General features: G+C 36.0%; 1 protein-coding gene across 1 annotated transcript in view; it reads right to left on the bottom strand.

Annotated features, from left to right (window-relative positions):
* The window catches only part of LOC145688043 (prolyl 3-hydroxylase 2-like), a 162,230-nt gene that overhangs the window by 75,209 nt on the left and 63,021 nt on the right, over window positions 1–24,000 (bottom strand). Inside the window, exons 4-6 of the mRNA XM_081761741.1 lie at window positions 20,283–20,408; window positions 19,832–19,968; window positions 18,873–18,992 (exon numbers count right to left, since the gene is read on the bottom strand). Of these exons, the coding sequence (XP_081617867.1) occupies window positions 18,873–18,992; window positions 19,832–19,968; window positions 20,283–20,408 (383 nt within the window). The remainder of the gene's footprint in view (window positions 1–18,872; window positions 18,993–19,831; window positions 19,969–20,282; window positions 20,409–24,000) is intronic.

Here is a 24,000-nt window from a genome sequence, read left to right as displayed (position 1 = left end):
CTGCTGCTCGAAAACCCTTTCATCTGAGCCGTTTTTACGCGCCGTATTTACGCTCGAAGTTAAAAGCAGCCAGACTTTACCGGCCATACACTGACGTATTTTTCCGCCGTAGCCATAAAATTTCATGCGCTAGTCTTGTTAGCAGCTGTCAATACGTTAGTGTATGGGACCTGGCGTACGTTTACGTACCGAATTTTTATACGCTCGAAAAGTCTGGCTGCTTTTAACTTCGAGCGTAAATACGGCGCGTAAAAGCGGCTCAGATGAAAGGGTTTTCGAGCAGCAGGTGGTCTCTTGCCCTTTCCACGGCCTTCTCCCTGGTCTGGTCTTATTGTTTCCAGAAGAGAAAACCTGTTCTTGTGTTGTCCTCGCGAATCGTTGCTGAGGTTTGCTGGTAGACTCACCAGAAATCATCATTCCAATCTAGTTTCAGTTTTTTCATACAATATACGATTTCGGCTAAACTAATATTTCCTATTGCACGAAACGATACATTATTTCCTAATTAAAATTCATAATTAATTTTGAGTGCACAGAGAAAAAGGTATTTAAATCCAATACTTTCTAATTAGAATTCGCAAATGATGAGAGCTCCTCTTTGGCTATATGGTCAGCGTAAGCTTCTCTGGCGCAGGACACCCTGTTCGATTCTCGGCAGAAGCTCACGCAGTTTGGATCTCACTTCTCATATAGCTTCGCTGTCTGAGAGGTCGCTAAATTCAAACCCAATCCAATCGAACATGATGTCTTTCGACTACGAATTTAAGATTAAATTTAGTATTTGACAATTAGTCCCCCCCCCCCACACACAGAGAGAGGTCAAGATGGTTATAAAAATGAAGTCACACCTTTAAGTTGCTCATGTTCTGATATTAAAAAAGAAGTATAATATGACTTTTAATAGCATGTGACCAATTCCCGCCAAACTAAAAATGTCATGATATTTAGAAAAGAGAGAGAAAGCAAGAGAAAGGAAAGAAGATTAGGGCAACCAACAGTAGCGTACGCAGGATTTTTTTTCGGGAGCGGTCCAAACTCAATATGAGGGTATTTTATATTAAAATTCCTAAAATTGTTCCTAAAATTAGGCTAAATTTACACAAAAGTCGAAATTTCGTGCGGGGGGTCCGGACCCCCAGGACCCTCCCCCTGCGTACGTCCCTGGCAACCAACTTAAAATGTTACTTCCAGACATACTTTCGTTCTCTCCGGTCGAATATGAATAAAAATGTCTCCTGTAGCAAAGATAAATTACATTTCACTCTTATGAAGAACACTCCTTCACCAAATAATGTTCAAATTCAGCTTTCTGATATTTTGTTTTGTTCCATGCTATCCGTACAATATTTTTTTAGAAGAAATCATTACCAGCATTGAGGCTACAGGTACCTACTAGGTATATTTAAGAATAAAAAGTAATCCTGACCTTCAACAAGATATTATCTCGATATCTGCGTGATAAAACAACAAAAAAATTGCGTTTGACTATCGAAATTCGGTGAAAATATTTTGCTATTTCGACCACCTGCTGCTTGTTATTTTAAGGACCTTCTCAATTTTACAAGAACTTGTAACAAAATAGGTTCAGAAAGTCACTATTTTTTCACGTGATCTTAACATTACTCGTGAAAAAGAAAATGTAAGAAACCGCAATACATGCTCTAATGTTTCTTTCTTTGTGAATTATTTCAAACCTCAGATTGTACATATATTTAAATTTAATAGACCTAATAATCCTATTTCTCCATTAATGCTCACATACTAAGTCTAAATAGCACAATCATTGTACTGCTCGCTTTAGTGTGCTTGCTTTTCAGCCTAAAAGTTCTAGTTCAATCCAGAGTACCAGCTATGTTGAATATTTTTCAACATTTTATTATATCTCGTCATGATGGGGACTGTACCAACACTTATTTGAAAAGCTTAAGTAGACTCAAAACAGAGCATACCTAACACCAAAATTGAAATGACACCCATTTGCAGGAAACAGGATTACAGGAATAGTTCATGTTAACTTGTAGTATGCCATTAAAGCATTTCTCAACTTTTGTGGTGTGGTTACTATCAATTCTTCCCAGATAAACGTTAACTTAAGGTCTATTACCACAAAATATTAAATAACAATGAATATCTGACACTTAAATAATTTCTTTCACGAACAACTCAATCATTTTACTGAGCTCCTCTGTGGCTAAACGGTTAGCGTACGTGTCTTTGGCGTGGGAGATCCGGGTTCGCTTCCCGGTGGGAGCTCATGTGGTTCGGATTCCACGTTAATCAGTAGGTCTCGTCTCATATAGCCTCGCTGCTGAAAAGGACGTTAAATTCAAAATCAACTCAACTTAATCATTTTATTATGTTTATAAGTAGCATGTCCATCACTGTCAGGAGAATTTATATAATAATTGACACAACTTCTTACTTAATAGTGTTATTTTAGTGTCATTTTTACTACTAGAGCTTCGAAATTAATTGATGTTTTCAGTTTCGTATAACATACAAGTTTGTTTACATTTTTCTTTTTACTTTCTGCTTAATTCCTTATAACTACGCTTTCTTACAGTGAAATACACCGAATACAAGAACTATGAGTATTAAAAACACAATTCGACGGGATCTTTACACTGAGAAAAATGAAAATTTAAAATAAAACAAATCTGTTTATTTTGTGAACCAGTAAATGGAAACTCTTCCGACATAGATTGGTTCAAATCATTGGTTCATAAGTTGTGAAACAAATGTAATAATAATAATAATAATAATAATAATAATAATAATAATAATAATAATAATAATAATAATAATAATAATAATAATAATAATAACAATAAATTTAAACAAACGAATGGATTTGGTTCAAAGTGTCTTTAATGAGTTAACAGTTTAAACTTCATTTGAAAAAGAAATCTGAACTAAGATTGGGTAGCTCTCAGTTAATTTTAATAAACAGTTGGATGTTTGTACCAACATGTAGTGAAATTTAAACAAACCAGTCGTTCAGAAGTTTAACTTTGCTTGAAAATAACCTAATCTGAGTTGAATTGGAGAACAGAGAGTTGTGAATAGCTAATGTTTGGACCGAATTTGACTATTATAAGTTCGAAATTAAATAAATTAAGGTCTATATTATTGTAAAGCTTCATGATAATATGCCAAATATCATAGCTACGCCAAATTCATGAAACAGCTACAATCATTTGTAACAACCCCACATTTTATTATTTGCAGTTTCTTATGTTCCCATATAACATACACGTGCAAACCTTTTTTTAAAGACATATTTAATATTTAGTATACTAAATAACTATAATAATTTTAATCAAGCGTAAAATTTATCTTACTTTCCGTAATCAATTGTAGTTGCGCAAAACACAGATCTATTCGCTTGCAATGGAAAGTACCAGTGACGGCAATTTGGTATGAACACTAAAAAGGGGGAGAAAACACTACTAATAGTAAGGGGGCATGTAATTAGGTTATAATGTAAAGCCAAACTAGTGAGGGCAGCAATTACCTCCATGCCCTTAATCGCCGATGGACAGCACACTTGTTAATAATATTCCCAATTTAAGGGAATTTTAAGAAATTGTTGACGAATAATTTTAGTAATATTTAATTAGAGCTATACGCTTTTATTTGAATCACTTCACTTCAGATTTACATTTAGTTTCATTATATTTTCATTAACTGTTAATCATCCAACGATGCGTTCAAACATAGAATATTCACTAATAGTCATTACATTGGCCAACAACTTAAATTAATTTGTTTACAATTAACTAAATTATTAAAAAAAACACCAAATTTGTTATATTTAATTTGAACATGTGGTTTGGTCCAGTCATTTGAATCAATTATTTTTTAATTTAAAAGTTGATTTCCATCAATCAAAAGTGTCTGCTTACTGTGTCAAAAGCTTTTCAGTAGACCTTACATTGAATGCTGTAAATTTCTTATATCTTATACACTAATATGAGAGGCGGACATAGAGCGTATTGTGAAATTACAACTCAGAAAAAAAATGTGGCGTACGTTAAAACGTAGGTTACATGTGTAAATCATGTAGTTTTAGGACTTAACGTACAGCAAATGTATAACTGAAAAAAGTACATTTTATACATACTTTCCGCATACATGTTTCGAATAAACGTACTTTCTGTACGAACGAAAGAACTGTATATAGGTGGTCAGGATCTCACATACAGATATACGCATGTAACATACAACTGGCGTATGTAATATACATATACGTATGTGATATATTGAAGACTGTTAGATGTAATACATCCTGCAACGGCATGATGTAACATCTAAGCGGGGAAAGTCGGAAGCATATGGATAACGTATGTTCCGTGCAGATTTCTCTAGTAAACATAATGATTCCGTATAATTGTACAATATACCGCTGTCCGGATAACGGACTTTTCTCAGTGTATTAATTAATAAGAATTTGCGTCCGGTGAAGGGGAATATTAAAAGTTCGAAAAATTTTCAATATATATATATATATATTACAATGATGAGGAATATCATAGTCGAATCGATAAGTGTTAGTAAACAATACAAATGTTTAGAAGGTGGATGAAAAACAGAGCCGTAGCTAGAGATTTCGGCGCCAGGGGCGAAGTAGAATTCGGCGCCCCTACACTCACCTTATCAAGCTTCCTTTATTTATTTATTTATTTATTTATTTACAGCTGTTGTTGTTATGCTACGTTGAATTTTTATCATGCTGCTTGCACAGACTATTGCAACAACCGAAAGTGATCATTCTCTATTCTTTTACAAATAAAAGCTGTTTTCAAGAGGCTTATTTTGGACTTTTTGTTAAACTTACAAAACTGCCTTTGCTGTACACAAATCCACTTTGAGAACAGTTATAAAAATTTACAACTCCACGTTTCATACTATATATAAGAAATGAAATTTTAATACGTTAGAAAGTATGTGATTTAAAAAATTTTCGAAATGGGTAACGGCTTCAATTTCCAGTAATAATTGTAAACTTTTGTAATTTTATTCTGTATGTGACCACATAAAGAGGATTTTAATTTTGATTGTTTTATGGTAAAAATATATATATATATATATATATTTTGTGAAATGTAATGGAAAATCTGAAGGGACCTTCTTTGCGAATTTCTTAATATTGATCGATGGAGGTAAAGAATATGTTTAATGTTTGTACTTGAAATCCAAACTGTAGTTTGGCTACTACATACACTATGTGATCAAAAGTATCCGGACACCCCCCAAACATACGTTTTTCATATTAGGTACATTGTGCTGCCACCTACTGCCAGGTACTCATCATCAGCGACCTCAGTAGTCATTAGACATCGTGAGAAAGCAGAATGGAGTGCTCCGCGGAACTCACAGACTTCGAACGTGGTCAGGTGATTGGGTGTCACTTGTGTCAGAAGTCTATACGCGAGATTTCCACACTCCTAAACATCCCTAGGTTCACGGTGTCTGAATGATAGTGAAGTAGAAACGTGAAAGGACACGTACAGCACAAAAGCGTACAGGCCGACCTCGTCTGTTGACTGACAGAGACCGTCGACAGTTGAAGAGAATCGTAAAGTGTAATAGACAGACATCTATCCAGACCATCACACAGGAATTCCAAACTGCAACAGGATCCACTCCGAGTACTATGACAATTAGGCGTGAGATGAAAAAACTTGGATTTCATGGTCAAGTGGCTACTCATAAGCCACACATCACGCAGGTAAATACCTCGCTTGGTGTAAGGAGCGTAAACATTGAACGATTGAACAGTGGAAAAACGTTGTGTGGAGTGACGAATCACGGTACACAATGTGGCCATCCGATGGCAGGATGAGGGCATAGTGAATGCCCGAATGCCCGGTCCCGGAACGTCATCTGTCAGCATGTGTAGTGCCAACAGTAAAATTCGGAGGTGGTGATGTTATTGTGCGGTCGTGTTTTTCTTGGAGGGGGCTTGCACCCCTTGTTGTTTTGCGTGGCACTCTCACAGCGCAGGCCTACATTGATGTTTTAAGCACATTCTTGCTTCCCACTGTTGAAGAGCAATTCGGGGATGGCGATTGCATCTTTCAACACGATCGAGCACCGGTTCATACTGCATGGCCTGAGGCGGAGTGGTTACACGACCACAACATCCCTGTGATGGACTGGCCTGTACAGAGTCCAGAGTTGAATCCTATAGAACGCCTTTGGGATGTTTTGGAACGCCGACTTGCCAGGCCTCACCAACCTACATCGATACTTCTCCTCAGTTCAGCATTCCGTGAATAATGGGCTGCCATTCCCCAAGAAACCTTCCAGCACATTATTGAAAGTATGCCTGGAGAGTGGAAGCTGTCAAGGCTAAGGGTGGACCAACACTATATTGAATTCCAGCAGTACCGACGGAGGGCGCCACGAACTTGTAAGTCATTTTCAGCCGTGTGTCGGGATACTTTTGATCACATAGTGTATGTTTAAAATTATAGTACTTACTTAATTTCTTAATGACTGAAAATTTTGAATTTAAGGTTACTTTTATTAATAAACATATTAAAATACACACACACACACACACACACACACATATATATATATATATATATATATATATATATATATATATATATATATATATATATATAAAATGTGTGTGTATTTTGTATGTATGTAGATAAATGAAAAATATCACATAATTAGGTACGTAAGCACAAAAAAGGAATCCTGACTATACAAGTAGTTAATGGAAAAATGATCCCAATAAATTCCTTTAAATTGGAAGCATTTCATATGTCAATGAAATAAAAAAAAAAACACTGGTAGCGATCAGTCTTTGAAAAAGACGAAATTCGTGGGGTAAAGTTCTGACCCTTTAGCCCCTTTTCTAGAACTGTTTAAAATTCAATAACGTTATTATTCTCCTTGTTTACCTTCATTTTTAATATTCCCGCGCAAACAGCAACTTGTGTGTCTCTTCACTTCTTTCATTTTTCATACCTTTATTCTCACCGTCATGATTAAAACGATTGAGTAGAAAAACGTGATTAACTAACGAAACTCATCATCATCAAAATGCCGAATACGTACGTATTTAAGACTGTGACCGTTTCTGATTTTGAAAACGCTCTTGTTTACACTGTAAGTCATTACTTGGCAGCATGTATGTCACATCGTCATTAAGAAATCATATATAATAGCTTTTTTTCAAAGTAATAAGTAAAAACTTGTTCTGACTCTTATTGAAACGTTTGGATTGCGGGCGTAGCGAGCAAGAAAATTTTTAACAAATCTATTTTAATTTTCAATACTTTCCTTTCTTCTTGGTCCTTCGGCACCCTCTTGCTGTCAGCGCCCGGGGCAACCGCCTCGCTGGCCCCCCAACTTAGCTACGACTCTGATGAGAACTATTCTAAACATAAAGCAATCTATTCTACAGTTGCTAAACGGATAAGAGATAACACAAGCACTTATATATTTAAAAATTAGTTGTATTTAAGGTAAAGTATTTTTTTATCTTAAAAAGATATTTTAACTTCCAAGCAACTTATTATTATGAGCAAATGCACTATTCAATGTAATGTAGCATGCTGCATTAATATCGCCACTGTTAGAACAAATGCTATGCTTCAAATATCGTGAAAAAAAACAAAAACAAAAACAAAAAAAAAAAAAACAGGAGAGTGAATTAGTTGCCGCCTTTCATATTAGTAAAGTACAACAATACAATTGATAATGTTTTCATTTGGTTATGCTGTACCTCAGATCAAGTGTTACTTCATTTTCTAAATATTAAATTTTAATTATTCTAGATATTCTTTGTAACTTTTAAATAGCTTGTCAAGTCACACTTCGAAATTAAAACTTCGTTTGTTTGTACTTGGAGACGGTTGACTTTCCTTCTTTTTGTTGACCCTTTCATTAAGGACTAGATTCTACAAGAGCAGCAGATGTGCTGAGCATATATTACCAAAAAGCAGTGCGCAAATTAGGTTGTGTATATTTGAAGGGGAATAAAATAGTTCCTAACAGGAGATAGTTGATTGCTTTGTGAGGGATCAATGTTTCAATTTGTTACTTTTGGAAGGGATTAAAACAAAATAGAAGGAAATCCCGCCTCGGGATTCGCAACCTGCCCTAAAGACATGAGTGGAACAAGTGGATGGTAGATCCTGGTTCCATGAGATATGTTACGCCACAGAGAGTAGATTTATTTATTTGTTCGAGAAATCTAACAAATTTAGTAAAAAAAAATATATATATTGAATTACTGCTTTCGCAAAATCATGCATTTAGCTTTTTTTTGTTCTTTCTTTCTTTTTTTTTAAATGTGTCTGATTTAACTTTGTTAAAATATTCTATAGGAATTTTCACTTCCGATACTATGAAAAAGAAATAAAAAGTACTTCTACATTTGAATATCACTTCCTAGTCCAAATCTTTCTATTGTTTTGTTGTTTCTTTTTATTCGTTTCCTTAATAGCATAATGTTTATAGGACCTGCATTTAAAACATAGATCTGTCCTGTTCAAACAACTTGAGCAAACTGGAAAACGACTGCGTGCTCAAACAACAGGCAAGAGAAAGAGCGAAAAATGACCGCTTCCTCTTCTTCTTCTTTTACGCGCCTGTTTTTACGCTAGGTGTATGGGCCAACTTACGGACCGAAATTTACGACATCATTTTACGGACCGAAAATACGCGCTGAAAATACGCTAGTGTATGTTGGCCTTCAAGCGTATAAAAATTCGGTACGTAAACGTACGCCAGGCCCCATACACTAACGTATTGACAGCTGCTAACAAGACTAGCGCAAGAAATTTTATGGCTACGGCGGAAAAATACGTCAGTGTATGGCTCGTATAAGCGGGCGGTGAGTAGAATATACATGTCGATGATATTCTAGATTCTCCTCGTTTTGACAGGGAACGTTCCTATTTTTTCCTGTTCCACTCAGCCGAACGGTAACATAAGGGCTATTCCGAAAGTCCAAATACAAGCTCGCAGGATGCTTCTGGCTGGCCCGCTAAAAGGTGCTTCTGGAGTGAACGACCGCTATCGGGGTTCGCGTTACCTCTGAAATCTGCGGTATCAACAACAGTATGCTCCTATTTGGTGTTGGCATGTTGCATTCGTTCACAATGTAAATGAAGCATAGGCCATCCAAACTTTTTTTTTTTTTTAAAAAAAATAGAAGCAAAAGAAAAAGGAAAATGTAAACATCTTCCCATGTCGATAATGAAATTTGAAGATATATGAAAACAACGAAAAACTGTAATATTTTTACCGTTACCGCCGGTAACAGCGGTAATATGCACTACACGTCCCTGGAATCACTTCATTTATTTATTTATGCCAGATTCTATTGCTCTAAATCATTTTTACTATCACACGCTCATCACGTCTATGACTCTGAAACTAAGAATTACGCAACTAAGCAAAATATTAATTCTGTCTTATGATAAGAAAAATTCACCAGCAGAATTTCTTTATTTCACCGCAAGGATTAAGTGGCTAGAATGCGTACCTTCTTTGTGGGTGATCCAAGATTTGATTTCTGTTGGAAGCAGATGCGATTCGATATATCCTTGATACTGAAAAGGGAAAATTGATCTAAAACAAATAAACGATATATTTCAAGAGAACACGATGGATAAGAGCACATTCTGGTACGATCTCAGACTAGCTAAGTTTGTGGTGCTCAACATCGTGTCCATGAATTTTTCGGAGTTCCGTTTTTTCTCACATTTATCATTCCAGCAAGGTTTCTCTATAATAATTAATTTTCATAAACCATTCGTCTTCTTTGGGGTGCGAAATCATAACAAAGTGTCTGTGTATGGTGTGTGGGGGGCACAGGAAGGAGTCTACAAACCAAAAATCTTCACAACAGAGTATTTTGACATAGAGTGCGTATACTTGAACATCCATAATTATTAAACTATGTAACATTCGGATACACTAAGTAGCCACTAGTTCACCATTAATCACATACGATATATGTATGAATTACTGTAACTAATTTTCAAACTTTGGACAATAATGTCACTTAGTTTATGCTCTATTTCAAGTAGCTTCCGAACTAGCTCACTACGCTGTGCGAACACTGAAGATTAAATCCTGGCAGTGGCGTAACAAGACGGGGGGGCAAGGGGGCATTGCCCCCACCCAAAGTTCTGGTAGAAGTTATTGGGGGCGCCGAAGGCGCCTAATGATCACTTTCCCTTTTTTAAAGCCGATTGAAGAATGAAAAGTTTATGTACCAAAGCAGTGTTTTGTATGCACTTCCAAATCTTCGACAAAATATAGAGTGCAGTGCTTTGTATTATTATAACTAATGGACAATTTTTCTGTTCCTTTTGTGTTGATTGTTTAGGACATCTTTGATACAATAAAATGAGGAAATAAAATTTATCTACATGACTCAAGCAGCGATATAAACATTTTCTTAATCCTTTCTTGCCCCTCATTATGTACGGGCGACATAATGCTTCGACAGAATAAAAAGGAAATAATGTTACAATGACGTAGCATTGTAAATATATTAATTATTCCTTTCGTCGCCCCTGATTGTATAGGGGCGCCTACGACAGAACAAACAAAGATGTAATACGGTATTCCACCAAGGGCGCTGTAGATATATTAATTATTCCTTTTGTCGCCCCTAATTGTATAGGGGCGCCTTCGATAGAATAAACAAAGATGTAATATTGCACCAAGGGCGCTCTAGATATGCTAATTATTCCTTTTAGCGCCCTTGATTGTAAGGGCGCCTTCGATAGAACAAAGTGGGGTATAATATTGCACCAAGGGCACTGTAAATGTATTAATTATTCCTTTTGTCGCCCCTCATTGTATAGAAGAGCCTTCGATAGAATAAAAAAGGATATAATATTGCACCAAGGGCGCTGTAGATACATTAATTATTCCTTTTGTCGCCCCTCATTGTATAGGGGCGAATTCGATAGAACAAAAAAGGATGTAATATTGCACCAAGGGCGCTGTAGATACATTGATTATTTCTTTTGTCGTTCTTGATCGTATAGGGGCGCCTTCGATAGAACAAACAAAGATGTAATATTGCACCAAGGGCGCTGTAGATATATTAATTATTCCTTTTGTCGCCCTTGATTGTAAGGGCGCCTTCGATAGAACAAAATGGGATATAATATTGCACCAAGGGCGCTGCAGATATATTTATTATTCGTTTTGTCGCCCCTGATTGTATAGGGGCGCCTTCGATAGAACAAAAAATGATGTAATATTGCACCAAGGGCGCTGTAGATGTATTAATTATTCCTTTAGTCGCCCTTGATTATATAGGGGCGCCTTCGATAGAACAAAAAAGGATGTAATATTGCACCAAGGGCGCTGTAGATATATTAATTATTCCTTTTGTCGCCCTTGATTGTAAGGGCGCCTTCGATAGAACAAAATGGGATATAATATTGCACCAAGGGCGCTGCAGATATATTTATTATTCGTTTTGTCGCCCCTGATTGTATAGGGGCGCCTTCGATAGAACAAAAAAGGATGTAATATTGCACCAAGGGCGCTGCAGATATATTTATTATTCGTTTTGTCGCCCCTGATTGTATAGGGGCGCCTTCGATAGAACAAAAAATGATGTAATATTGCACCAAGGGCGCTGTAGATGTATTAATTATTCCTTTAGTCGCCCTTGATTATATAGGGGCGCCTTCGATAGAACAAAAAATGATGTAATATTGCACCAAGGGCGCTGTAGATGTATTAATTATTCCTTTAGTCGCCTTTGATTATATAGGGGCGCCTTCGATAGAACAAAAAAGGATGTAATATTGCACCAAGGGCGCTGCAGATATATTTATTATTCGTTTTGTCGCCCCTGATTGTATAGGGGCGCCTTCGATAGAACAAAAAATGATGTAATATTGCACCAAGGGCGCTGTAGATGTATTAATTATTCCTTTAGTCGCCCTTGATTATATAGGGGCGCCTTCGATAGAAAAAAAAGGATGTAATATTGCACCAAGGGCGCTGTAGATATATTAATTATTCCTTTTGTCGCCCTTGATTGTAAGGGCGCCTTCGATAGAACAAAATGGGATATAATATTGCACCAAGGGCGCTGCAGATATATTTATTATTCGTTTTGTCGCCCCTGATTGTATAGGGGCGCCTTCGATAGAACAAAAAAGGATGTAATATTGCACCAAGGGCGCTGCAGATATATTTATTATTCGTTTTGTCGCCCCTGATTGTATAGGGGCGCCTTCGATAGAACAAAAAATGATGTAATATTGCACCAAGGGCGCTGTAGATGTATTAATTATTCCTTTAGTCGCCCTTGATTATATAGGGGCGCCTTCGATAGAACAAAAAAGGATGTAATATTGCACCAAGGGCGCTGTAGATATATTAATTATTCCTTTTGTTGCCCTTAATTGTATAGGGGCGCCTTCGATAGAACAAACAAGTTTATAATATTGCACCAAATGGCACTGTAAATATATTAATTATTCCTTTTGTTGCCCTTAATTGTATAGGGGGCCTTCGATAGAACAAACAAGGCTCTTCTCAGCTACCGCGCAGGAAACAGACCCCGAAAAAACTAGAACACTCGCAGACATCCGCGAAAAATTACCAATTCAACGCCGCAGAAGAGAAATTACGCGCAACATATTATGAATGTTTGGACAATATCATTTGCAAAATGTAGTCGATTCCATCAGCCTGAACTGAAGAAATATCGTGCAATAGAGGATGTAATTTTGGAAGGTAACTTTTCTCAAGACATTAGTGACATTTTAAAAGAATACCACGTCAATCCGGACCGACTACAACTACAGATGCAACAGTTACTCACCACTATTCCCACTTCAAAAAATCTGAGAGAGGCCTGCTTGACAACTTCAAAAAACTCTGTAAAGAATCAAGAGAGTTGTTTCTTGAAGTGTTGAAAGTTCTTCGTCTCCTGCTTATCATCCCGGCAACATCTGCAACTGCCGAGAGAAGTTTTATCAGTGTTGCGGCGTCTCAAAACTTATCTGAGGTCCACAATGACCCAGGAAAGACTGAACCATTTTGCAGTTCTTAATGCCTAAACAGACAGGCTTGACTCACTGGACGTGAAGGAACTGTGTAGAGAATTCACAAATAGCTCCTACCCGGGCGCTCATGTTGTGGTTTCCTTGAGGGGGAGGGTAAGTATAAGCGACGTTTCAAAAATAGTTTCATACTTTGCTGTAACTAATATAAAAATTCTATTGGATTTTCGATATTCTGAAGTACAATTTCCTCTAGGGGGTCAAGCACCCCATTTTACCCCCCTGATGGGCTCCCTTGCCTACCGTGCAACTGTCTTCGGAAAAGTGTGAATTCTGCTCTTTGAAGTGTGCAGTTTTTGTGTCGAAATGAGCTATAGGATCACATTGGCTCGTTATTTTTTACATTGAACATTTATTCAAATTGAAACTATATTATTCCGTTCTTGCTAAATATATTAAAAGTTGGATGTTACGTACGCAAGGGCTGAAAAAACGGCTTTTAAGAAAGTTTCTTCCACTGCTTTTATGCCTGTCAAATTTTGAACTTTTTTTTTTTAATATTTCAACTTTAAGGAAGAAAGTACTTTCCACCTTTGTTTCCCATTATAAGAAGAAAAAGAGACTTAATTACTGCATTCTGAAGAAAAATAAATATGAGAAGTTCAACAATCAAGAATAATCGATCACACATAAGAAAAAGAAGGGCAAATATATTAACCCTTTGGGGACTTTTGGTACAGATCTGAACCATGGCGTCGACCTTCGGAATTTGCTTTATAAATCTCTTGTAAAGCTTTTCACACCGTGTTTTTTTGCATTCATTCAAGCAGGGAAGCATCAAAGAATGTGTTTCATGGACATTTTACAGTCACGCTTGCGATGCCTGGGGCAGTGACGTCACAAACATGGACGAAGGAAGAAAGAAAAGGATAAATTTTAGACCTCTTTTTTTAAAAGAAAAAAATCCTAACACATCGCTATTAATCCTAGGATCATGATCCAATCCTAGTTGTGTTCGTAATAAATGTTTGCAACTGTACCACTCAAATTTCCCTATTATGTACCAGAAGCGGGAATATCCCGCCCAAAGTGAAAAAAAAGGATTTTTTCAGATCTTTTTTTTTTCTGGAATTCCTCCTCTTAGGGATATGGGAGTGGTACCGTTTAAAACCTACCACTATTCCAAACAAAACAAGATACAAACCATGATCGTAGGTAAATAGAAATTTTTTCAAAAAAAAAAAAAAAAAAAGATCTGAATTTTTCTCCTATTAGACACTTTCCGCCTTATGCAGAGTCGTTTTGACATATGATTAGTGTCATACTAAAAGCCTGACTACTGCAGAGAACATATGTTAGTCGAACTCTTTAGCAGGTCTCTAATCACACGTCAAAACGACTCTGCATAAGGCCCTTTAAGTCAACGTGTTTAGTAAAGTAGCTACTCATAATCGCTACTTTACTATTCTCGCTCATCCTTATTTGTCGTAGGATCATAGTCTGTACCTCATTTTGTTCGTAATAATGCAACGTTTCCAACGGTACCACTACCATTGCGCTGTCATGTACCTGAGGAGATAAATTTCCGAAAAAGTTGATTTTTGAAAATTTGAATTTCCCGCTTCTCTTTATACATTTTGGGCGGGAATTTCTCCCCTCAGGTACATGATAGGGACATGCAAGTGATATGATTTAAAACGCTGGTTCATTACAAACAAAAAGGTACAAACCATAATCCTAGAATAAATAGTCTTGGTGCTAGAGCTGATTTACTAAATTTCCATCCCCATTTTTGGGTAATAGTTACTAATGTATTGTTATTCAATACGCTCTAGGTCAAGAGTGTTCATTGTAGGACCATGGATCGTACCTCATTTTGTTTGTAATGAGATAACGTTTCGAACTGTACCACTGCCATGGCGCTAGGATGTATCTGGGGGACGAAATTCTCAAAAAGATTTTTTCCTGACAAAAATATCTTTTCCAATTTGAGCGGGATTTTTTCACTTCCGGTACATAACGGGGAAATTTTACTGGCAAAGTTGGAAACATTTCTTCATTACAAATACAAAGAGTTACGAACCATGATCCTACGATAGAGTCTTAACACTAGAGCTTGTTGAATAACAATAGTAGATATTAGGAAAAAAAATAGTATAAATGAATTTTAGCACCAAGACTATTTACCCCAGTATCATGGTTCATACCTCGTTTAGTTTGGAGTGAAGCAAAGGTTTCTTTGGTAACATTCGCATGTCCATATTGTGTACCGGAGGGAAGAAATTCGCAGAAAATGGGGACTTTAAAAAAAATATCTTTTTTTCCCAATTTGGGCAGGAATTTTGTTGCCTTAGATACATATTAGGGAAATTTACAAATTAGGAAAACACTGTTTCATTCCGAATAACACGGGGTATGAACCATGATTCTACGATAAATAGTCTCGACGTAATAGCTGCTTGACTGAAAGTTTAAAATTCACCTTAAAAAAGTGGAAATCTCAAAAGGGTTAATGTATAGGGTTTTCTAGTTCGAACGAATTGTTTGTACAGTTCTTCGAATAATGTTTGACAAAAAAAAAGTTTTACTGAAAAGTTAGTGGTGGGAATAATAACTGTTTTAAATAGTGGTTTAAGGTATCGAAAAAAAACTTAAAAAAAAAACAAAACATATTTTCCATGCTTTTTTGGCTTGGGATTTTTTTTCTTTTAATATCTCATATTTAGTGAAGAAACAACAGTGTGTTCCAGCTTTCTTTTGTCATAGTCTAACTTTAAAAAAAAAATACTGTATTCTGAAGAAAAATAAAAGATAAGAGCCACCGCACTAAGCTTTGTTGCCGCAGTTCCTTAAACTAAATCATATTATGCTGCTGCTATTAGTGAAACATTTTCTTCTAAAATATGAACAAAATTATGAAGCCTTTTCCGCTCTAATATTAGGTATTGAAGAGTATCTGAAACAATAGTGTTTCTGGAACGACGGTGATACTTTTTTCTTGTCTGCCAGTTTGACTTTAAACAACCCAAACAACACATTTCAAGCTGTATAAATTTGAAGAACTTGATATCGTGGTTAGACAACCAACGTTGGACTTATGAGATGCTAGTTGTGGCAAAAGAGCGAAAATTTCCGTTTTCTTTCCAAAAGCTTTTTTTTTTTTTTTTTTTTTTTTTTAATGAAAATAAAGCACGTCTCAAAAACCCGGCTATTTTGCATCTCTAGTCCGGTATATCAATAGAAAGTGCAGTTCAATCTATGTTCTGAAACATTTGAAGATTAATGTGGTGTGAAAGTAAAATAAAAAAAAAATGTGCATTAGGTGTATTGTGAGAGTCTGTTGATCAATTTAGAAAAAAAAAAAAATGTGGTTGTGATATGTCTTCAGCCTATGAGTTCTGGAGAGTGAGAATGTGGCTTTAGTGCCGAACATATTTGGTCTAGGAATTAATTCGTGCGGGTGGACAAGAGATGGCGCAACGAACGGAGCGTCCCACAGTTCCGTGTATCCACACATGTGTTGCAAACCCCTGTCATCGCGTATCGTTCGTAGTATAGGGCAGTGGATTAAAGCGACAACAACACCAGTTTGTAGTTCAGTGAACATGGCGCAATTTGTGCCTGATAAAGTGTTTTTGCGGGGTGTCCTGCTGCATTACTTTAACATGCAGAAAAGTGCGACTGAAAGTCATCGTATTTTGGTGGAAGTGTATGGTGACAATGCTCTAGCTGAGCGAACGTGTCAGAAGTGGTTTGCACGGTTTAGAAGTGGTGATTTCGGCTTGGCAGACCAAGAGCGAGCTGGACAGCCAAAAAAATTTCAAGACGAAGAATTGACAGCATTGCTCGAGCAGGATTCGTGTCAAACGCAGGAACAACTTGCAGCAGCATTAGGCGTTGATCAAACAACAGTCTCCAAACGCTTGAAAGCCATGGGAATGATTCAAAAGATGTCACATTGGGTTCCACATGAATTGAAAGACAGAGACGTTGAGAGACGAAAAACCATTTGCGAATTGCTGCTTCAACGACAGAGCAGAAAGGGGTTTCTGCATCGAATTATTACAGGTGATGAGAAGTGGATCCATTACGAGAACCCTAAACGAAAAAAGGCCTGGGTGAAACCAGGTGAACCAGGTCCATCACAACCAAAACGAGATATTCACTGTGCAAAGGTTATGCTGTGCATATGGTGGGATATGAAAGGTGTGGTGTACTATGAGCTGCTGCAACCGGGTGAAACTATGAATGGAGAACGTTATCGACGACAATTAATGCGTTTGAAGCAAGCTCTGGCCAGAACACGACCAGAATGGGAGAACAGACATGATAAACTTATTGTTCAACATGATAACGCTCGCCCACATGTCGCAAAACCGATCAAAACCTATTTAGAAAATGTCGGATGGGAAGTTTTACCCCACCCGCCGTATTCACCAGACGTTGCTCCTTCGGACTACTACTTGTTCGATTGCATGAACAACGATTTGATTGGACAGCGGTTTACTTCTTCAGAAGATATCGAAACATGGGTCTCTGACTGGATCGCTTCCAAGGATGAGGACTTCTTTCGCCACGGAATCCGTACATTGCCTGACAGATGGGCGAAAGTGGTGGCTAGCGATGGACAATATTTTTCTTAAGGTATTTATGTATTTTGTGTTTGTACTACAGCTTCAATGTGTGCGTACCAACCGCACGAATTAATTCCTAGACCAAATATACGGAACAATCATGTACTATTTAGTGATTAATTAATAGTAAACTGTACTTCATACGTATCCCGACGCAAATCAAATGAGGCCTACCAGTTTTACTAATGTACGATTCTTGTGTTGAATGAATATCCTATATTGGGTGGGTGAAGAAACTGTCTTTACTTCAAGTAAGTCTAATATTTTAATTTTTCAAATGTATAGCTTTTTCGTAAATTACAATTATTTTCCCACACACACGAAAAAAATACATAACAGTAATACTGTAAAGATTAGTGCAAATTACACGCTGTGATGGGGGCGGAGGGGCGCTGTTGAGAGAGGGGCGCAACAAAAAGACTTGCCCCCTCCTATACTTGAAATGTTGTTACGCGGCTGAATCCTGGATATATGTGAGGTTACTTTACTGTCCTAGCTATTACAAATTGTGTATTGGCTTTAAAATGTCCAGATGGGTTACTAGTAATAGAATAAATAATACACTATATATATGATTCTTAATATATGCTACAAACGTTTGGATTTAACGAGACAATTGAGAAATTGCTTCTCTTACGTTATCCTGCAAAATAAAATATAGTATGCCAAAAATGACAAGTATATGTGCCTATATTCTAATCACATACAGCGACCTACAAGCCTGGAACTTTAGTTTCTATAATAAAAAGAATAATTTGCTGGTTTCGTTGATTTAAAAAAGTAATTTTGTATTACGAATGAACTACACACAACAACAATAAAAATAGATGGAGCTCATTACTGATATTTAATTATGAATAATTCTCAGCTCCTAACAGTATGGGTCATAAGTAATGGTTGTTACTTTTATTAAAAAAAATCAAAATAATAATAAAAAAAAAATGTATATATTGAGATTCAACTGCAACTCTTTTAGGACTTGGCAGTCATTTTTTTCTCTTTAACATTTAAATATGTACACAGTATTAGTCAGTTTATTTTTAATAGAAGCTTTTTACAGACAAAAGATATGTCAGTATACATATTGAAGGAAAAAAAAGAAGACTCCCACGTGACCTGTCACTGTCATTAATGCTTGTTTCAGATATCACTGCAGCTTTACGTGGTTATGAAACATAGCTTTCGACAGTGAAATTGCTTATAAATTAATAATGTTACTCACCTCTTCTACTTCTTCCTCTTTCTCTGCATTTTCTGATTCATCTTCGAACGAAAACTCTTTCTCAATGAATTCCAAAAACTGGATTTCAAACTGATCTCGCTTCACATATTTTACAGCCTCCTAACAGAAAGAAATAGAAGCGATTTTAGTCTGCCATATCTTGTTCCTAGTTAATAGTATCCACTCATTTCAGTCGTAACATATTTCGTTTAATACTAAATGCTTTGAAGTGACGTTTCAAGAAATAACTGCAACAGCAACATGAAACAAATTTTAAGAAAATCTATTTACTCGCTCAAACGCAGTATTTTATGAACAGTACGGCATTGTTAAGGGAAAAAAAACTTTTGAATGTTACGAGTGGAAAAACTACTTTTTGCAGTTTTGTACAACGTTATAAGTCCAGTTCTCACAAAAGCTAAATAAGGTTTGTAATTATTTCGGGTGTAGCTGTGCCATGTACAATTTTGTTCGAAAAAAACTCTGAACACTATTTTTTTTTCCAGAAGGCCTAATATTTTTTAAGTTGGAATATCAAACAAATGTGCATTTCTTTAGTCAGTTGAAATTTTTATTTAGAGCCATAGTATTAGAATTTCTTACGCTCCGTTGCTAGGATATTGCCTTCTAAAGCAAGGTGAATGGCAAAGATTTTTTTGAATATGGCTGCGCATTTCGTAACTATCACAACTATACAAGTGATGTCTGGAGTGAGAAAAGTTCTTAAATATCGAATATTTATTGAAGAATTCTTTGTGAGGAAGCTTTAATATATAATATGCAATCCTATGACGAAATTCTATATTCAAACATCTCGTTAAGAATACCCCTGTTAAAAACTGTTATTTCCTCAACAAGTTATAGTAAAGATACGTAACATAGAATTAATTATGAAGTATTCTTAACGGGATGTTAAATCAACAAAATCAACAATTTATTTCAAGTAAATGCTTACTTACTTCTCGAGGTTTGAAGAAATCTTTGTCCGTTTTTGGAAGCTTCAAGTAATATTCTTTATTACTTAGCATCACATCATCATATGGATAAAACAGTAAGTAACTTTCTACAGCTTCACAAGCACTTTTGATATCGCCAACTGAAAGGCAGAATAATAATGTAAATATTCATGGTCAGATGCTGAAAACAGATGAAATTCTAGAAGTGCTTACGTATTAATTGTACCGAAACTTACAGAAACTGAAAGACACGAAAGTAAAAATAAAGTTAAACTCTACTCCCGAATAAATCAATCATTTGGATCTACTTCAAGCTGTTCCTCTACACACTACAAACAACAATCCTGAAAAGATATATTACACTTTAAACAAACCAACCACAAAATATAATCTTTTATATCTCTTTTGTGAATACGGGGTGAGCGAATCTCTGAAGAAAGTACAAGCAACTCACCTTTAAAATAAGCGTATTGTAGAAAGTGATAATGGCTAGGAAGTAAATCATCATGTTTCTCACCATTAAGTGAGCTTAATTTCTCAGGGCATTTCCTTTTGCATTTTAGACAATAAGTGTAATGATCTGAAATGAATACAAAAATAAATTATTTTGTTTAATAAGTGTAAAGTGATTTGTCAAGTAATTTGTGAAGTTATTTTGGTCTTGGAGAACTGAAGTATTATACAATTATACAAGTATTTTTGAATTATATACTACCGTCACAGTGTCATTCAAGAAATCTGTAACACTACACTTAAAGTTTCAACTGATTTTATGACCACGATTTTATTTCATTTGCAGCATAGTTATTATGATATTGTAACCATCCCTTATTCTATTAACCAAAGAAAACGTCTACTGTATCATAAAATGTCTGATGACTTTATTCAACACGATTTTACCTGAGCTCTGTGAGAAAATAAATTCATATATCTAAGACATCATACTTCACGGTAACATCTATTTATAAGTGTGGAGTATTGTATCTGGCAACATTGTGAAAAGTTTAAAAACATTTGACTGTAATGATCCGTAGTAGTTCTACAGAAGGAAGAGAAAGGGGGAAGTCATTGTACTGGTAATATTTGTAATTTTGAAGACATTCAGTCAATTTGTATGGTTTTGGTCTCGTTTGTGGAATTATATAGTAATGTGTGACATTTGATAAAAAAACAGACAAAGGATACAAAGTTGTGTTTCGATTCTTAAACACACATTGCTTTTATAGACTGTTACATTCTGGCACACCAGCGTGAGGCGCGAAAAAAGGAAGAATCATGGATAAATTAGTAAAGGCTAGGAAATCTGTGAAGATATCGTTCTCAAAGGCTGATAATAGCTTGTGGCTGAATGTGAAAAGGACAGTGTAAATGTGGAAAATGTCAAGCTATATTTTACGAAGTTGGAGAGACTTATAACCGAATTGTCAACCTATGATGAAAATATACTTGAATTGTTGCTTAGTGATACAATCAAAAAAAGTGAAGTACGTTACATGGAAGAGTACAACAACGTGGAAAGTTGCCGGGAAATGTTCGACGAAGCGCGTGTAAAACATGAGAATATTTTGAAAATAGTAGCTGCTTCTATCAGTTCAGGTGGTCATACAGGTAAAAGGAAACTTAAATGACCGAAAATTGAGTTGAAAACTTTCAGTGGGGAAATAAATGAGTGGATAAGTTTCTGGAGTCAGTTTAAACGAATTCACAACGATGATGAAATCGAGAAAGAGGACAAGTTCCAACACCTGCTACAAGCAATTAGTACCGGTAACAGAGCATGGGACGTAGTGAACGGTTATCCACCCACAGCCGATAATTACGATAAAGCTATAGAAAGTTTATGCAATCGTTTTGGTAGGGAAGAATTGTTGATAGAGTACTACATACGTGAACTGTTAGGACTTGTTATACAGAATGTTTCGAATGACAAAAATAAGTTAAAATTGTATTCCTTATATGATAAACTTGAGTCATGTTTACGAGCGCTGGAATCAATAGGTATGACAAGTGAAAAATATTCAGCTATGTTATTCCCCTTGGTAGAATTTTGTTTGCCTGATGCAATTCTGAGGGTTTGGTTAAGGCATACAGTGACTGCCAGTGTAAGTGATAGTAATGCAAATACGTATAGTGAGAAACTCAAACAGTTGTTACAGTTTCTGAGAAATGAAGTGGAGGGAGGAGGACTGATTGCGTTAGCTCAAGCAGGATTTAAAGTGAAAGAAACTTCCGTGATGAATTTTAAAAAGAATAAAGAAGAAAAAAGGGTGTTACTGTTAATAATCTGTTTTCTGGACAAAATCAGATAAAAGAGGACAAACTGTGTTTTCTGTGAGGCGTATCATTTACTACAAAAGTGTGAAAAGACCAAAATATGAACCTGGAAGAGAAAAAAAAAAAAAAAACTGTTAATGCAGCGAAAGTGTTGTTTTCGGTGTTTTGAAACCTCAAAAACACACTGCCAAGAACTGTACGTTTAATGTTGTTTATTTTTTGTGTAAGGGAAATCATTTTTCGGTTTTAATTTCGGAAAAATTAGAAAACAAAACAAAACAAAATTCAGAACAACATAACATAACGCTAACGAATCAAAATGGCAGGGATGAGTTTCTCCTACAAACACTTAAGTTAAAATTGAAAACAAACGGGAAAGAATGTGTAGTGCGTGCACTTTATGACAGTGGTTCACAGAGATCATATGTCTCTAAGCGAGTAGTGGAAGTACTGGGTTGTCAACCAATATGTACTGAAACTTTAGAACTTAGTTTGTTTGGTGGTGTCAAAACACAAAAGGAGTCCCTTAACAAATATAGTATAATTGCAGCTGATGTTAATGATAATCATTCGTGTAGGATGGAAGTTTTAGAGAAACTAGTGATTTGCGGTGAGATACCTTCTCTTAAACGTGAACCTTGGTTAAAAGAAATGAAGAAGAGAAAAATTTGGCTGTCTGATTTAGATAGTACGGGAAAAATCGAACTGTTAATCGATGTGGATATGGCTAATGAATTTTTAACAGTAGATATGTTCAAGTTAGAGTCAGGACTCTTTGCAGTTAGAACAGTGTTTGGGTGGACGATAATGGGTAAGCTACCGTCGAAAAGATGTTATGGTGTGTCTGCCAATGTTGTGATCTCTTTGTTGACTATCAGTGACCGTATTGCGGATTTGTGGAAATTAGATAAGTTAGGCATCACTGACCCAATAGAAGTTCATACTCAGAATGAAAACCATGAAGTAATTTTAAGACATTTTGAAGAAACTTTGTTTGTGAATTCAGATATTGTTACGAAGACAAATTGCCGTGGAAGGAAGAACCTGTGGAACTACATGACAAGAATGAAATAGCTGAAAAGAGATGTGTGAGGATGACCGAGAAGCTGTGGCATGAAGGAAGGTACGAAGACTATGATAACGTCTTTCGAAACTTGTTGGAAAACGGAATCGTAGAAGTAGTACCGGAGAAGGAGTTGGATAATCGAAGTTACTATTTACCACATAGGGCAGTAATAAAAGATAGTTCCACTACCCCAATCAGACCAGTTTTTGATGCGTCTTCGAAAACAAAGGGCGCATATTTATTGAATGACTGTTTAGAGAAGGGTCCAAATTTAATTGAAGAAATTCCGGCACTTATGCATAGGTTTAGAGAGAAAAAGATTGGGATTATATCGGACATTAGAAAAGCTTTCCTGCAAATTTCGGTAAATAAAAACGGTCGTGATTATTTAAGATTTCTTTGATGGGAGAATTTTGACGAAAGGAAGTTTAAAACTTTTAGACACACGCGAGTTTTCTTTGATGTGAATTGTAGCCCCTTTCTACTGGGAGCCGTACTTAATTACCATTTAGAAAATGCTCCTCGTGAATATGAAGAAATAGCTAGTAAATTGAAACAATCTCTTTATGTCGATAATAGTGTCACGTCAGCTGACAATGAAGACGAAATGTTTGCTTTGATCGAAAAATCAGACACTGCTCAGTGAAGGTAAATTCGATTTACGAGGATGGGTATATGGTGATTCTTCTATAGGTAGTAATGATTTTTACACTCCAGTTCTAGGTATGTTATGGGACACATGTACAGACACTTTAATGTGTGATACGAAGAATTTAGGCAGAGTAGAAGAACCAGTGTCAAAACGAGTTATTTTATCTACTGTAGGTTATTT

The sequence above is a fragment of the Thermobia domestica genome, chromosome 6, assembly GCF_964235325.1.
Source record: "Thermobia domestica chromosome 6, izTheDome1.hap1.1, whole genome shotgun sequence".
In the NCBI taxonomy this organism is placed as follows: domain Eukaryota; kingdom Metazoa; phylum Arthropoda; class Insecta; order Zygentoma; family Lepismatidae; genus Thermobia; species Thermobia domestica.
Note: the sequence above shows the minus strand (reverse complement) of the source record. Positions and strands in the feature narration are given on the sequence as shown.